The sequence below is a fragment of the Oratosquilla oratoria genome, chromosome 37 (assembly GCF_046742065.1).
Source record: "Oratosquilla oratoria isolate Oo_2021 chromosome 37, ASM4674206v1, whole genome shotgun sequence".
Lineage (NCBI taxonomy): Eukaryota > Metazoa > Arthropoda > Malacostraca > Stomatopoda > Squillidae > Oratosquilla > Oratosquilla oratoria.
Window position 1 is genome coordinate 30,530,741 of NC_134813.1, and position 18,462 is coordinate 30,549,202.

The 18,462-nt window shown below is 37.3% G+C and overlaps 2 protein-coding genes across 2 annotated transcripts in view; one reads left to right on the plus strand and one right to left on the minus strand.

The window, feature by feature from the left end:
* Positions 1–984: 984 nt before the first annotated feature.
* Positions 985–11,473, minus strand: LOC143019469 (cyclin-dependent kinase 2-like). The gene is made up of 5 exons (XM_076175106.1): positions 11,233–11,473; positions 10,079–10,315; positions 7,128–7,453; positions 2,762–2,954; positions 985–2,531 (listed from the first exon to the last, which is right to left on the minus strand). Exons 1-5 carry the CDS (start codon positions 11,311–11,313, stop codon positions 2,367–2,369), a joined length of 1,002 nt encoding a protein of 333 aa, XP_076031221.1. The 5' UTR covers positions 11,314–11,473; the 3' UTR covers positions 985–2,366.
* Positions 11,474–17,669: 6,196 nt separating this feature from the next.
* LOC143019621 (facilitated trehalose transporter Tret1-like) overlaps positions 17,670–18,462 on the plus strand; it is an 18,170-nt gene continuing 17,377 nt past the window's right edge. The window contains exon 1 of the mRNA XM_076175425.1: positions 17,670–17,724. The gene's annotated coding sequence lies outside the window, so the exon portion shown is untranslated. The remainder of the gene's footprint in view (positions 17,725–18,462) is intronic.

The following is an 18,462-nucleotide window of genomic DNA, read 5'->3' on the forward strand; positions in this document are numbered from 1 at the left end:
GCGGGGAATCTACCACTATATTACTACTTTCTGTCACTTAATGAGGACCACAAAGGAAATAAGCTTACATGTTTTTTTTGTGTTATCATCGGCAATTTCAATTGTTATTTCGAACTATGTGTTCTTTCCTTTATCTGCACTTCATGTATATTGATTCATTGCCAAATAAATTTACATATCGTTGTACACGAAGCAGGTTTCTCGACCTCTGGAATGAGGTAATGAACGAACAAATTTAGAGGGGGTTTCAGTCCCTCTCCCCTGGATCCACCACTTCTACACGGGGAAGAAAAGAAAGAAGGAAAGATAGGGAGAGAGGAAGTGAGATAAGAGTGTGAGTGAAGGAGAGTATAATCAGTACAATACTTAAAGTTAGTCATGAAATACCGTTTTCTTACACTTGCTTAATAAAAAATAATTTGCAAAGGAATGACTTTAATATTTGCTTTTTTTGCAACAACTTGGTTTTTTCATTTTATATTCCTCATAACATTTGCATTATCAACAAGGTATTTCCAAACATTCAAGAAAAAAGCTGAAGTTGGTAGAGGTCTTGGTGCCAGTCCAGAGACCAAATGCCAGCCTCTTGGGGCTGCACTTCCAGGTGGAGAGGAAGGTGTTGGGATTTGAAGACAAGTGGTGGGGAGATTATTCTCTCCATTGTCCATCAATGCTCCCTTCCTAACAAGTACTTTTGACCTGGTATATATATATATATACACACACACACCAAGGGCTTTTTCCCCCTCACCAGGGAGGTAGCCAAAATCAGGTGTTTATTTACATATACTACTGCTGTTACCTGCAGGCATTTGTGCTTTCAGCTTTGTCTTTGAACTGCAAAGCCACATGCATTCACATCTTTAAGAGCACAGATGTCATCATTGAACTTGGACTACCAATAACAATATATATGTGTACATCTGTAACTAATGGAGTTTAAGTCAAGGAATAAAAGTAAAAACACAATAATATCATGTTATTTTCCATTATCAATTTTACTAGCAGTTTCCTATAGTATATTATGCATTTTTTTCCATTCCATCAAGTTCCCTTTAAAAATATATACATGTTCTTTCTTGTCTACTTAAACTCAATAAATAATCTTCCATACTCAGTAAAGGAAGGAAGAATCTGATATTTCCTTATGAAAATATATTAATGACAAGTTTATTCCTTGAGAAGATTTGTATCATGCAGTGGAATGCTTTCTACTGTATAACTTTTTAAAAATACATATCCTTAAAATCAAAGATGCATGGTGTCCACAAATATTTGTGTTTTGTCTAAGGTAACTTGAATACCAGAAACCGTAAAAACACAGCCATTATTTAAAAAAAAAAAAAAAAAATCAATAAATTAAAAAAAAAAAAAAAAAATCAATAACAATAAAAACAGCATAGAATACTATTACACAATAAAAACACATCTCGGTATCCACACATACAAACTTCATGAGCCTTATATATGCAAATATCTGATGAAGGAGACAGATGAGGAAAAAGAAGGAGTAAAGAATATGAAGGGTAGATAGAGGACCACAATGAGGAGAAAGTCAAAGAAATATGAGTGAAGGAGAAAATTAGAGTATCGTATTTCATTGTCGACAAACCGTGCTTTCCTTGAGGACCATGCTGTGGTGAATAGATATAGTCATACAAGTGATGAGGAAGATATTTAAAGAGGATAGCGGAAAAAAGATAATGGAGGAATGAGACGGAAGAAGGGAAAACATGGAACATGTGCACAAGATAAAAGGTAAAAGATGACTATCAATGGTGAAGCATTTTGAAGAGGAAAGGTATGAGTTTGAGATAAATATGAAGGACATTGACAAAGGAGAAAGTATGGGGAAAGGCAAGGAAGGAGTGGACAGAGGGGAGAAAAAGCGGAGAACAGTACAAATGACAGAAATATGAAAGGATAGAAGGAAAAGAATGACTTGCAAAACAAAATACTATTCATCTTGTTATATTTACCAATTTCAACACTGCATGAAACATGTGTATAAATATGTGGCCAAGCAAGTTTCCGAATTTTGCTCTTACTGTATTACTCTGAGCTTGAATCCATAATTCAATAGGTGTTAAACTTTATGAATCATCCATGTTATTATATGTAAACAGCACCTATTTCCCTGTTCAACAACGGCTAGTGATGAAATCAGAGAGGGTGGCAAAATACTCGCACAACATTCCCCATACATTCCAGGGAGCTGCAAGTGTTTTAGCTCAAGAAAACACAGCATGGGGAACATTGTTCAAGTCGACGTTATATTGCACAAGTTTACTATAACCAACCAATTCAGTCACCTGGAGCCACTGCTGCCTTTGATTGTAATCTTAAAAAACCTATACGAGCAGCCTTTACTGGTCCTCGGACACTTTTGAAATCTTTTTCTTGCAAGAGACCTCCAACTTCTCAGAAGCAGAGTGATAGACCTGACTGTCTGTACTAGAAGCTTTGCTACCATCCTGTGAGTCTTTTTCACATTTTACATACTCATATACATCGTGCGCTTGCTCTGATTCCTGAAAAAGAAAATGTAAAAAATAAAATAAACAAATTAAAAAATTATAAATACATTTGAAAACTGAATTCAGTATTACATGTTCATTCATTGTTATCTAACTCAAATGACAGATATCTGTTTGTGGTGGGCATTAATGCCAAACTCTGATGAGGAGGTGTAAGTAAGCATATAAACAAATAAGATAATTAATTACATGTCAGACAGCCATGAAAATATCAAAACTCATACCTGTATGAAGGGATGGCGCAAGCAATCTTCCGCAGTCGGCCTGCGATTGGCAGCGTACTGCATCATAGCACGGAGAAGCTCCACACAGGCCTCACCATGAGAGGTATCGAGAAGCTTGTCCACTTTCACTCTACTCATCGTCTTCATACTACGAATACCTTTGAATGGTGAAAACCCGTGCAGGAAGTAAAACCTGTAACATTCAAAATACGTACATGTAAAATAATGAATCACTCATAGCATACATACATATACCAAAGGCTTTTTCCCCCTTACACGGTGGGTAGCCAAAAAGAAAAAGGCACAGAAACCACTCCCACCCATTCCATTTCCTATAATTTCACTCCCGTCCACCTTCCTCCCTCCCTCTTATCTTGGCACCTCCTGGATGAAGGGTCATCCCTGCATCCTGTCCACTGCCCTGGGTCAGAAGCACCATCAATCATAGCACCAACAACTAAATCTATTTAAATATAAATATATATTAATATAAATATACATATATATATAATATATATATATATATACACACACACACACACACACACACACACACACACACACACATATATACATCTCTATTCATCTATTTACAAAGGACTTCTTTCCCCTTATAAGAGAGCTAGCCAAGTCAAAGACACACATCCACTCACATCCACCACCTCTTTCCCTTTCATCTTAGCTCCTAATGGAAGAAGGATGTATTCATATATATACATACATACATATACCAAAGGCCTTTTCCACCTTATAAGGTAGGTAGCCAAAAAAGCAAAGGCATAAAAACCACAAAGGATTACAAAGGCGGAGCATGCCAACAGGAGACCTTTCGGTCCATATCTAGATCAGATACGAAAAAAATCATAATAATGATAAATAAATTAATAAATACATACATACATACATATACCAAGGCTTTTTCCCCCTTACAAGGGGGGTAGCCGAAAAGAAAAAGGCATAAAATCATTCCCACCCATTCCATCCCTGAATACACTCCACACCCCTCCACCCTCCCTCTTATCTTAGCACCTCCTGAATGACGGGTCATCCCTGCACCTTGTCCACTGCCCTGGGTCAGAGGCAGTGTCGCAAGACACAGCAAGGCCGCTTCATTAAATCGGCGACCCCCCCTCTCCGTCCCCCCATAAATAAAAACAATAATAATGTAAATAATAAATAAAATACATAAATGCATAGGTATAGTTAGATAATAAACAGGTAAATAGTAAATAATAATAAATTGACATACTAATAACAAACGAGAATCAAACAAATAATAATACACAAATGGACAAATGATAACAAACAAATAAACAAACTCCCACCCATTCCATCCCTATCACACTCCACTCCCCTCCACACACTTTCCTCCCTCTTATACATAAATAAAAAATTCTATCTATATACTTCCCTTTTATATGGGAGGTAAACTAGCTAAATGGATGGATCCACTCCCATCCACCGCCCCTGCATTCCCACCTCCTCCCTCATCTTTGCTCTTCGTGGATGAAGGTTTATCTGTCTCCTACCTACCACCCAGGTCAGAAGCAATAAAAAATAGGTAATAATTACACTATGTAGTATCCTGACTTGTGTGAAAAGACTGTGAAGGATGGATGAAGCAAATGTCTTAAAGAGGAACATTTTGGTCAATTTGGTTCAATTTTAGAATTGGAAGAATGCATATGTCAAACTTAATTTTTTTTTTTTTTTTTTTTTTGGCTACCTCCCTTATAAGGGGGAAAAAAGCCTTTGGTATATGTATGTATTAAGGGGGGGACTGAACACCTTGATAAAAAAAATTCATATAAAAAAAAGTTTGTGGTCTTTCAACTTGAAACTTTCAGGTTTTGTTTAAAATATAGATAGAAATATATTGTGAGCCCAAGAACTTGCTATGTCTTGATGTCATAAAGTTATGATGTCATAACGTTTTTTTTTACGTAATCGAATATGTACGTCGTATTTTCTGTACTAGACTTCTGCTTTTTCATGGTAATACTTATAGATCCTATAAACACTTTCATATCTGCTTTTTTAAACTCACTATACAATGTGAGATATAGGTGTCGTAAGTATGGTCACTTGCGTCATCCCTTTATTCCACGTTTTTTTTCCCCACTTAGATGGAGCCTGTCGCTCTGTTTTTCAAGATATATATGTATATATGTATATATATATATATATATATATATATATAAAAGGCGTGGAAATAAAGATATACCTATTATACACTACCAGAAGCATTTTCAGGCTGCTACAATTGATTAAAAAAAAATTGGCATATTTCTAATTGCAAATATTTGTGGTTTTGTGATACGAGGATTTAAAGTTTTCAGCATTGTATATCTGTTATTTACTGTGCAATTTTTATTCTATTCACTCACATTATTATATAATGTTATTGAATAAGTTGACAGTAGATATTTTCATATATATACATATCTACTATTTATATTACATTAAAATGGATTTGTTACTCGCCAAGTGGCATTTTTCATAATTCTAGATTTTGCACTTTTACCGGTTTAAAACCTCACTGCTGGGGTGTCATCACTTTGTCAAATCATTGCAGTGGTTTATTTTTACCAGCAATGAGTGCCTTCTCTATGCTCAATGACAAAGCTCACCAAACGTGTTTGATTTTCCTACACAGGCGCGATCCCAGCCCCGTATGTTTCTCCTTCAGCTATTTTCTCTTCCTCTTCCTGAATTTTCCTCATCTTCTTCTCTTCATCTGAAAGAAAGCACTTTGTCAGCTGTGTTGTCAGGTGTGGTGGTATTTGGTGGTGGAGATGGTGTTGGCAGTGGAGGTGGTGGTGACGTGCGAGGCGGTGATGCCCCTCCTCCAAGCCTCTCATGCCTTGCCCTCCTAGCACAACTTTCATTCCACTTTTGGCTCAATTTTTTCATCTTTTCTTTGGTTTTCCTCTTCATCATGATGCAGTTGATGATTGGACATCTAGTAAGTGTAGTAATGTCCAGGAAATAAGGCAAACAGTGGCACAGGAACACAATATCGCCACAGTCAGTGACGTGTTTATGCATCAATCTACTCTGATGTTTGATGGCTAACTTAGGCTTGAAGCATGCTGTGCACACCACACAGAAGAGGAAGTCACGCTGATGCCAGACATACAAAAATTTAGTCGTTTCATGGAATTAGACAAGCAAAAACAAGACATATTTATAGATATTTAGGACCTATTCTTGCGTAAGCCATTTCAATTGGCACGCCTCCCGGGCCCTTTAAACTCCCTTCATTAAGCCAGGGAGGAAAAATCCTTTAATATTTTGCTTTTAGGATGTTTATATTATTCAAATATGCCCATATATATTCGATTTTTGAATGAAAATTTCATGATTCTAGGTGTTCAGTCCCCCTTAAGCTTTCATTTAAGAGCAGTGGATGTGCTACAAATGAAAGTAGGGTAAGTGGATTGAGTATATTCAGATCTGGTGAAAGCAGTTCACAAGGTGCCTCTCAAATAACGAACATGGTAATTGGAAGATACTGCAAGGCTAAAAGGTAGCCTGTTGCAATGGATGACAGATTTCCAGGAGGAGTGATTCTTGAGAACAATGATTTAGGATAAGATATCAGGATGGAGAGAGGTAATTGGTGGATTCCCACTAGTCAGTGCTGGCACCAGTAATGTTTTTGATTTATGTAAATGACAACAAATTAATGAAGCAGCCTTGCTGTGGATGTGCTGTGTCTTGGGACACTGCTTCTGACCCAGGGCAGTGGACAAGATGCAGGGATGACCCGTCATCCAGGAGGTGCCAAGATAAGCGGGAGGGAAGAGAGTAGAGGGGAGTGGAGTATGTAGGTGGATGGAATGGGTGGGTGTAGTTTCTATGCCTTTGTTTTTTGGCTACTTCCCATGTAAGGGGGAAGAAAGCCTTTGGTATGTATGTAGGTACAATGATGAAAGCCTTCAGTTTATACAGCAGAATAATACAGGTAATCCCCCTCCCTCCCACACACACACACCCATGAAGGTGGAATTACCAATTTTCAACTCCCTACAACTATGCCATACATCAAGAAATAACAGCTGGAAGACAAATAAATTTCAAGATTTCAAAACAGCCTAAATCATAAAAATAATATCAGTAAATAAAAAAAATATATATATTTATGCATAGAGTAAATAGAATGAAACAAGATGAAACTAAGTGAAAAATGGCTTTGTGTGGTCAAGTCATTGGACAATGGGCCACAGACAAGAAACAACTTATCTTGATGCAAGAACAAACCAATGACACGAAGGAGCCCTAAAGCATATTAAAAACCTGTGAATGTATGAATCCAGAAATGCAAAGAACCACCTGTGCTACAATAAGGTAACGAGTAACTTACAGGGTTGCTCCAGTAGAAAATATGTCAACAGCGCACGTTGGCACGATGTTCTTCAGGAGCGTCTCAGGAGCCCGGAAACCTTCTTTCTCTACCCAGATAATGAAGCCCTTGTTCCCACGACCCCCAAAGCAAGCATACTCTAGACCACCGAGACATATGCGCCCGTTGTTGTGGACGTAGATGACCCCTGGGTGGACGTTGCGGTGAATCAGCCGGGCACTGTTATGAAGGTACTCCAGTCCTCGCAGAATGTAACGTATCCATTCTCTAGCCACGTGGACCTCTAAACCCTGATGATTGTGCTTCTCGATGTACTTTTGGGTAGTCTGAAAACAAAAATAATTTGATAAGTAGTCTGAAGACAAAAAGAACTGATATAAGTAGTCTGAAGACAAAAAGAACTGATATAAGTAGTCTGAAGACAAAAAGAACAGATATAAGTAGTCTGAAGACAAAAAGAACTGATATAAGTAGTCTGAAGACAAAAAGAACTGATATAAGTAGTCTGAAGACAAAAAGAACTGATATAAGTAGTCTGAAGACAAAAAGAACTGATATAAGTAGTCTGAAGACAAAAAGAACTTATATAAGTAGTCTGAAGACAAAAAGAACTGATATAAGTAGTCTGAAGACAAAAAGAACTGATATAAGTAGTCTGAAGACAAGAAGAACTGATATAAGTAGTCTGAAGACAAAAAGAACTGATATAAGTAGTCTGAAGACAAAAAGAACTAATATAAGTGTAGGGCACTGGCCCTACCTGGTGTATGGGAAAGAAAAAAGATAAGTAGTCTGAAGACAAAAAGAACTAATATAAGTGTATATTCTGAGCATCCAAACAAGAAATACAACTTCAATTTGTAAATACAGCATTACTTCATAAGCCAGGCAGTATTCAAGATGGACAACAGAAGGAACTGTCTCTCTGCAACCCATTTTCTAAACCTGTCCATCCCCTCATCTCCACCTGGAGGTGCAATCCCAGGGGGCTGGCATTCAGTCTCCAAACCAAGCTATCAACTTTATCTGTATTAGCAAGCCCTATTCACAAAAAGAGTGCCAACAACTGCTTCCTTCCTACTACTAAGACTCAGTGACAGAACGTTCCATACTAGTAAAATCCAAAATTTGTTCTCAGAGAGACAAAAGGGTGGGTCCAAGGATCTTTGCCAGTTTCCAGTTTGTGGAACGTGAGGCAAAAATTTTCATATGAAGCACCTAGAATACAAAGGACAATAACATCATCACACACACACACTTTTTTTTTCTTCTTATTTTCTTCTTTTTTCCTCTGACCTAAGCAATGTGGCAGGGGACATGGATGACCCTTCATCCAAGAGGAGCTAAGATGGGAGGAGGAGCTAAGATGGGAGGAACAACAAATGGATTTTTGGATAGATGTGGAATGGGTGTACATTTTGACTTGGCCATCCCCTTATGGAAGAAAGGACCTTTTGGTATGTGCTTGTATTTACCTAATTATAGTATACAGGAATGGAGCAACCCTCGTTGGATCCTGTCTCCTCCTATTCTCTAATTTTCCAACATACCTACATTCAAATTCATGTATGGTGTATGTGTATGTTTTGTTTCTTTTTTCTTTTTTTTTCTTCTATTTACTTTTTCAGAAATATTCCTCAGTCCTCCCTTCATACAGGAAATGTGAATTGAACGCCAAATATGCTCTGCTTAACCATGTTATCCTGATTATTCTGAAGTTGTGTAATTCTGTGCACATCATGGTAGAATGTATGTACCCAATGTTTATAAGGAGTATTATGAAAATCTGTTCTCACAACAAACAAACAACACAACACCTGCAGCTACTGAGGGGATGGTCAATGCAGATGATCTCCTTGATTAGTAATAATTATCGCTTCCCGCCCACCCCTGCCTTCTGATAAGACAATTTGCATACATGGGAAGGTATGCAGATAATTTTGATATTTTCACTATAATGATTTATTTTCACGTTATTTTACATTTCATAACAGACACCTTGTAGACATATGCAGTTGATAACATGTGAGGTTTCATGGAAGTGAACTAAGAAATGGCATTGCAGTTAGTTGGAAGTTGTCAAACTTTAGATTCTCATATCTTTATTTATTGTTTTTCAATACATGCCCTTCATATTCCAGGTACTTTGTGTACTATGATATACAAATACACAAGTTTATCAGTCTGACCTACACAAAAATAACAATTGTTACTGTGGCTCCAAAGCAGATGAAGATGATCCAGTCTTTCTTTAGATCTCTGGTAAAAATCAAACATTATTGTCTGCATTGTATTAGAATGGGATTTTCTATATCAGCTGATAGTAGCAGAAAGAAGGAATCAGTCACCATTTGGCAGCTATTTGTGATAATATGGAAGAAATGGTGTCAAATTAGAATGACTATAACATCAATAACTTTATATTTTGTAATGCTCGTATTGCGATGCATCATCGTACATCAAGCAACCTGATGCATGCACCAATATTTGACTCGTATTGAAGAGGTTAACTGATCTTTCGCTAGTCATCTAAGTACCAGAGCTGGGCGTGTTCCTTAGTGCGTTTCTCGGTGACCTGACTATGTATGTCAGTCAGGACACTTTGGGATGCACCTAGGAATATGCCCAACTCTGCAAAGTACCCCCTGGGGGTTCACAAACCCCTGGTTGAGAACCCCCAATCTAACAGGACCATCACTTGCAGATATTCAATTGTCCCTCTAACATAGTAAGCTGCCAGAACACAATCATTTTATAGTGAGACTAAACAAATCAATCAATCAATCCATTTTCCCTGGTCTCTTTTCCAGAAGACCTGGAGCCTTTAAGTATCCGCCAACAGAAAAACAGCGGTAATGAACAATAAAATCTACTGGGAAAAAAAAAAATAATAATAAAATAAAATAAAGTCAAGAAACAAATGAATGCAGAAAAACTTAAATCTACATTACCCAGTTGAGCTTCGGGAAGACGAGGGCTGAAGTACACAGTGTAAGGCGGCAGTCCACCAAATGGATGATGTTGGGGTGATGAAGCTGTGGCAAAATATTGGACTCGTTTTGGAAGAGCAGGATAGCCACATCCCTATTCCGTCTCCTCAACCACCATTTTCTCCTAAATGTCTTGAGCATAAAGGTTTCGTCTTGCTTCAGCAGATACCAAAACTTGTACATTCGAGTCCATTTCTCCTAGAAAGAAATAATGCTACAATAATACAAGGGCAAAATAAGGTCACTAAAATCTAAGACATTATAAATGCAAAGTGGTTGGTTGGTTTTACGTGTGCTTTGCACTACAGGAACGTGTTCAAATACGATGGTTGTAGGGGACTTCTACATCCACAGAAGCCTGAAAATACAACACAGAGGTGACTAGATGTTGCAAGATACAAAGACAGGACACCACGAGTATAGCTCCCCTTCCCGTAGAATACAACTAGGTAAATATAACCTTGGTCGCAGCTTTGTATCTCTTTTGAGCTCCTAACATTACCTCAAGCAAAAAGAAAAGCATACTATGATACTAATATAAATATGTTCATGACAGTGGCCATGAAAATGCTTGATGTGATGTGCCTTACACTACCACAGTTGACCAATGCAATGTGGTGGAAGACAGACAAACCTTCGTCACCACAATGATGAGATAGGAAAGGTGGTATTAAAGTTTGTTTTTCAGTGTGGATGTCTACAGTGACTCCACCATCCATAGGTGAAATTAAAATAATACACAATACTTTAAGTCCTGATATAAAAATTGAAAATCGTAAAATGCTAGGGCGTACTTTCAAGTTTATTTTAGAATTTTTTATTGTTCCATGCATGCGAATAATATGATCATAAATATGTCCTCCATTTTGCCCAAATCAAATATAACGTTGACAGCCTAGAACGATCGGTAAATTTAACTTTTTCATTTTCTGACAACCGAGACAATTTCATTCAACTCGGAGAAATACCCATTTCTCTGAGAAATAATACGTCTACGCATATTATATAATACGGCATGCCAACTAGACAAAAGACATTCATTCAAGTTATCACATGGTAATATATTTGGTAATTTACTGTTGAGATTCAAATTCCGAAACTTCTAAACTACTTACCTCATGGAATAAATCACCTTTCACGCCCCAGTTATGTGGATTACAGATAACATTAAATGTTCCTTTCCAAACATTAGCCATTATGCTAAACTTTGTGGCTAAACTATGACAAATTCTTTTACGTCTGAGTTATAGCTCAAACTAATTGCACGCTTCCAAATGTTTTGTACACAAGACAAAATTTGATTGTGCATAAAATTTTATTTCAACTTACTAAACTATATATTTGTACTCTAAGAACGTTTCGAGATTCTAAAAGAATAATAATATAATTTGAACTTAAGGTTTTAGAGGAGTTTGAATTTTTTATCTTTAGCATACATTTTAGACAAGCAAGTCTCATGTAATATTTACATAAATAGCCGTGTCATGATTATTGTTGATATTGAATATATCACGCATTTCTCAGCAGTTAATGTCTGATATAAATTCATGGAAAAACGTTTGATACACAGTGCTGCAAACTATCGGCTACATTGAAAAATTAAACACTACGGAATAATATGGGAACTGTTAATAGTTAATTAATTTCATACAATAGTAAATTTTGTGCAATGGGAGCAGTCTTGAATCTCGCTTGAGAATAATATGAATGAAAGATGGCTGGGATGATTATATTATAAGCATCTTCTGCTGTTGTATTATTATTTGGATAGAAATAAGTAAATATTTGAGAGGCAAATTCCACTCCTATATTTCGGCTGATATATTTGTAAATGTCTTTTCCTTGTGTACGTAGTAGACTGTAGACATCAGGAATCCGGAGGAGAACTGGATATTTACGGGTCCAGATAAAAGATGCATCCACTATAGTTACACACTATTTCTAACATCATTTTATTGTACATTGGAAAGGATAACTGTTAAATCTATTTACGATTACATGCAGAGTAATAATAGATAAACTGAGAACCAGTTGTTAATGACTTATAATGACCAAAGAAAATTTATTGATCTGTTGTTATTTGATTACTGTAAGGCATTCGATGATGTTAATCCTATGATGATTGAGAAATTAACTCAGTTGAGGATTACAGATAGAGCGAGCTACATAGTGAATTTAGATTCTAAGGGATTGGCATATAGTTTACTATAGCACATCTCGAGTCTAGAATGATCAAAACTAGTTTTTAGTTGGAGAGTTAGTTCCTAGGATGTTTCTATGATAATTCTAGGATACGTTAAGTCCAGACTAAAAAAAATATAATAAAACTGGCGTTCATATGTGTATGAGGAATGAAAAGACTTGCTTGGCAAGCGTGAGTCGTTGACACTGAGGCGTGACGTCACAATCAGGAAGATGACGTCACAAGGAGGAAGGACGCATTAGAAACGGAATTGCGACTGCTGGCGGGCACAGGTGGCTAAGCTTCCATGGCGGTGGTGGTGGTGGGAGACTCTGGTTACCCAAAGGAAAATAATTTCTCAAAAGAAAAACACTCTTCACTAGTTTCCCAGACAAACAATAACGATCAGAGGGAGTTATGTATTAATGAAAATTCCCACACACTAGGGTACATTCGAACCTGCAAAAAAAGAAAAGAAAAAAAAAGAAAAAAAAATTGGCGTTAGGGGTATGAATGGCGACATGACGTCATGTCTGCTTAACTTTGATGTTGATGGTAGACATGAAGGATTTCTGTCCGTAGCGTTATCATATGAGGTTTAATTCGGCCCTTAGACTAAAGGAATTAATTTACATAAATCATCATCGAAGACTAAATGACCTCACAGACCTTACAAATTTTTTATCTATAACCCTATCCGACGTCACCTGTGATTGGAATGAGCTCAAAGAAAGATTTTTTTTTATTTCATCTCAATTTATGTTGAATGGAATTTCATATAGTATCATTATCTTTACGGTTTTAACATATGTATACTTTATGATGTAGCAACTGTTTTATATGGTTGGTGTACTTTATATGGATGTTTTCTGATGTTATTTTTCAATTAATTATTCTGAAATTATATAGGTAGTTCTTTGATATCTTGTCACTTCATAATTCAATATTTCTATTATTCAATTACTTGATCATTTTCGTTAATTTAAGATGACGTTCTTTTATTATATAATTTATTAATTATGTGTTTTATTAGATCTTCGTGGTGAAGTTTGCCTCAATCCCGTGGTGCTCTGCGCACGCTACTGCGCATAATGTCAAACATAAACAAATCTTTTCCTCTCGACGATTTGTTGTAATTAAGTGAATTTATGTAACAAATGACTCAGAAGGATGTGCCCCTTGTCTTGTTTCGTTATGTATGTACATATATACACAGTAACAGCTGTCTGTTACGAGTCCAACACGTGACACGTATACATACATATATACATACATACATACATACATACATACATACATACATACATACATACATACATACATACAAACATGCTGTACAAAGGTACGCACGCACATAAATGCATACATGCTTGCACACATATATATGCATATATACATATATACATACATACATACATATGGAATACATATATGCATAGACCAATGTACAAATGGATACACCTGAAAAAGAAAATAAATATTTGAACAAATCTGACTCAATGGAATTTTTAATCTTTTCAATATTACTAAGTTGAAATGACAGACATACTGCATTTGGTAAGGTACCTGTAGTGTCACCAATGTTGGCTCCACTACTAGTCGCTCTTGTTGGAAGCGGCCAGCCTGAAACGAGTGGTAGGGACAAGATATGGGAGGTTTTTTATAAAGAGGAGTCCGAACACACCATTGAGTTTGCCGTGGTATGGTTCCCTTTGTCACATTTGGAATGAGCACTTCCGTACTCTGTGCCAACGGCTGGTAGTATTCTCGTCGGAACCTACCCGTAAGATCATAAGATCGCCGCGGTGTATTTACCCTTACGCACCCTTGAGATAAACACTTCCGTGTTCAGTGCTAACGGCTGGTACTCTTCCTTAAAGAAGCTAGGATATTTAAAGTCAATCCCATTACTGATCTCTGTTTAATGAAAATGTCGATGATACTATTTACAACAATTATGGCGAAATTCTTGACTTTTTGTGTTTAGTATACAACCATTCAAAATCTTTTTACAGTACATATATATCCTTGTTACAGGATACAGAGGGATATGTATTATTTTATTTACAAAATAAATGAAGTTGCTATAGTGAATATTACTATTTATATAAATATAAATTAATCGAACGCATGTTCTAAGGGGTGACCATAGTTTTGTCCTGTGCTCGGCGGTCACGAGTCTTAAAGGGGTAACTACAAGTGTTGGCTACAGGACACTACATACCACGTATACCGTGGAATATGCGTTAAAAAGAAAAGTGAAAACAGATTTTTCAAGTAAATAGACAGTACATTCTCCCCCTCACAGAGAGAGAGACAGAGAAAATATAAGTAGATAGAGAGAGAAATAGATTGAGAGAGAGGGGTAGAGAGAGAAACAGAGGGATTTATAGATAGACAGACAGGCAGGCAGAGAGACAGGCAGATAGAGAGACAGAGTGATATGTGGATAGCTTGAGAGACAGACAGACAGGCAGATAGAAAGACAAATAGAGATGTAGATAGAGGCAGACAGGCAGATAGAAAGGTAGGCATATATACAGAGAGACAGACAGGCAGATAGAGAGAGATAGACAGGCAGATAGAGAGGTAAAGAGAGTCAGATAGGCAGATAGAGACAGACAGGCAGATAGAGAGATAGAGATAGATAGAGACAGACAGGCAGATAGATAGAGAGAGACAGACAGGCAGATAGATAGAGAGAGAGAGAGAGAGATAACAAAGGCGGGAGTTCTGCCAACGAAATCACATAAAGAGCGGGAGTTCTTGGGGGTGCTGCCTTGGCGCCGATGACGTTTGTGGAGTGTTGGACTCCTTGGCGCCAGCAAGCCACAGATTGGTGCCAACGAACGACATCCAAACATTCTTTTTACATATTTTAAGAACGAGTATGATCAACCATCATATTTTTCAACTTATTTATTTTCACTTAATCCTATTTTTATTTTTATACATTTTTGTTATTTTATTACATTCTATCTTATTTGGTTATATATATATATATATATATATATATATATATACATACATACATACATATACCAAGGATTTTTTCCCCCTTACAAGGGAGGTAGCCAAAAAGGAAAAGGCATAAAATCATTCCCATCCATTCCATCCCTGAATACACTCCACACCCCTCCACCCTCCCTCTTATCTTAGCACCTCCTGGATGACGGGTCATCCCTGCACCTTGTCCACTGCCCTGGGTCAGAAGCAGTGTCGCAAGACACAGCACATCCACAGCAAGGCCGCTTCATTAAATCGGCGATCCCCCTCTCCGTCCCCCCATTGCATAAAAGGAGTATATACATACGTATATATATATATATATATATATATATATATATATATATATATGTATGTATATACTGTATGCATATATTATTCTATTTTATTTTTGTTTGTTTTTCATATATTAATTTGTTTATTTATTCATTTAATTTTATTCTATAATTTTTAATTAATACATTTTTCTTATCACTTGTATTATCAACGTTATTTGTTAATTTCTATTTATTTTATTTTATTTATTTATATATACATATATTTCATTCGAATAAGAGAGGACTGATGTACTATAGAGTAAGGATCAGCCTCAAGAACACTAAATGTACTCGTCTAGCTCACTCGTCCCTAGTTCTTAGAACTAATCCTGTTCCTAGATTGTGATGCGATTTGCATTACGGAGGAATCCCCAAGACTCCTCTTGGTACATTACGTCGACCACAGGGTCGATATCTGGGACTCTGGCGATCTGACATCCGGGTCGCGAAGTCAGTGACCGGATGTCCTGACTGGTGTCAGGTCTTTCCGGAAGAGAGGGAGAGAGAGAAAGAGAAGGAGAGAGAGAGAGAGAGAGAGAGAGAGAGGGCACAAGAACGTTGGAAAGAGAAATTAAAGCGGCTGTTGTGTGTATAAAAATATATGTAATATTGTATGTGTATGTTTGTATATATGTATGTGTGTGTGAATATGTGTGTATGAATGTATTTTTGTATATATGTATGTGCGTGTGTGTGTATGTTTGTATATATGTGTGTGTTTGTATGTATGTGTGTGTGTGAATGTATTTTTGTATATATGTATGTGTGTGTATGTGTGTGCATACATTTCCTATCTTGTCTGTAGCTTGGGTTTAACAATCCCGCGACAGTGATCTCCTAAAAGAAAAAAAAAAAAAGAAAAGAAAAGAAAAAAAATCGATGGCAGTTAAGCGCCTCTTGGGGTAATCTCTCCCCGTCCTGTCCAGTCCCCCTACCCACGCGGCCCTCTGTCACCCGCATATCCCTTTGACAGCGCGAAGGCTTCGAACGGCGGTCCAATGCCACAAGGGGACACCAGTCGAGCCGGAGATACAAACCATCCTTGAGTCTCAAATAACATAGGCCCTGTACATGTGTGTGTGTGTGTGTGTGTGTGTGTGTGTGTGTGTGTGTGTGTGTGTGTGTGTGTGTGTGTGTGTGTGTGTGTGTGTGTGTGTGTGATTTACCATGGTCTTGGATCACGTGTTGGACTCGTGATCGACGGCTATTTCCCTCCCGGAAGAGAGCTCAGAGCTCATATATGACCGATCTATGGGTAATGCTGTAACCTTATATGCACACACACACACCCAACTCCCCACGAGAGCTGGAGTAACGACTCGCAGCGCAGCGATACTGAAATTATTTCAGCCCTGTGCGGGATTCGAACCCGGACCGCCGTTGTGGCAGCCGGGAACTCTACCTCGAGTGTGTGTGTGTGTGTGTGTGTGTGTGTGTGTGTGTGTGTGTGTGTGTGTGTGTGTGTGTGTGTGTGTGTGTGTGTGTGTGTATGCGCGCGTGCGCGCGCGTCCCAAGGCCCTCACCTTTGCCCTGCATGTATGATTATCCTTATCATATCATACCCATTCTAGTTTTCCATCCGTATTTCTAGAATATTTTCTCTCATTGTGTTATGTATGGCGTCAGGTCTATGCTACAGATCCTAGATTAGAGTTGGGCTGATGCTAATATATTCTAGAAATTAAGAAACCTTAGCTAGTTTGCTATAACTAAGATTATTACCTAACATGATTGCTGGATTACACTTAACCCAGTTGCTCAAATCTAGGAGGTTAATGCTAGATATAGAATCAAAACCCGCACCTTCAAACTCTGTTAGATATAAACATAGAAAGTATAGCACGCAAACTGGGATATAATGTCATTTTAGGTCACAAAACACGACATTTGTGAATTTGATGCTTTTGTCGTACGTCTACCGCCGCGGTTGAGTTGGGGAAAACTTATCGTACGCAGCTGCCTGGTGCCATTGACGGGGCCTAGCGGGCAACCTGCAGTCTCTGATGTGCTCTAATTCGCTGTGAGGAAGAACAGAATGTAAGAAGAGCGGGACTCGAACCCAGTCATTTGTGTTTATTTCAGTTTAGCTTCTTTATTCAGTGGTAATTTGTATAATCAGACTTGATATCCATGTAATGTATATAATTATTACCCAGTGATATTTCTAGTTTGGAAAATAATCAAATTAAGTAAAAAAGATAATAATGCTGATGTGTAAATTGGCTTTAAAACGTGTGCGACGAAAACAAATGAAATTCGACCCAAATGTGGTTGAGTCCTTTTACGAAAAAGAAATTGACGAAACGGCTTTACGTGTGTTGTTGGTAAGATTAGAGCAGTGGTTCCCAAACTGGGGTCCCCGGACCCCTGGGGGTCCCTGAGAAGGTCCTAGGGGGTCCGCGACACAATGGAAAAAAATTAACTCCAGAAAAAAATATATAATTATAAAAATATACAACACTGATTCTCTGTCATTATAGTGTCGGTGATATCGATATTTTGTTGTGCAATCAGCCAGCACTTCTCTATTACATTTTGATATCTGTCATAATATTTCATTTGTTTCTTTTTAATTACTATTTATATTAATTCAAGCTTTATTCTATGCTTACAGAAAGTGTGAACTGAAGATGGAAAAGTTTTTAAAATGAAAATCGACAAAATTTTGAAAATATTTTAAATGCTTATTTCTATACTTTCTTTGTGTAGGAATATGCAAATAGTAAATTTACTGCATTATAATCATGTAATGGGTATCTTGGTATGGTAATAATAACTTTTGATTGGCTGGGGGTCCTCGGATGGGACTTAAATATCTGGGGGGTCCTTGGCATGGTAAA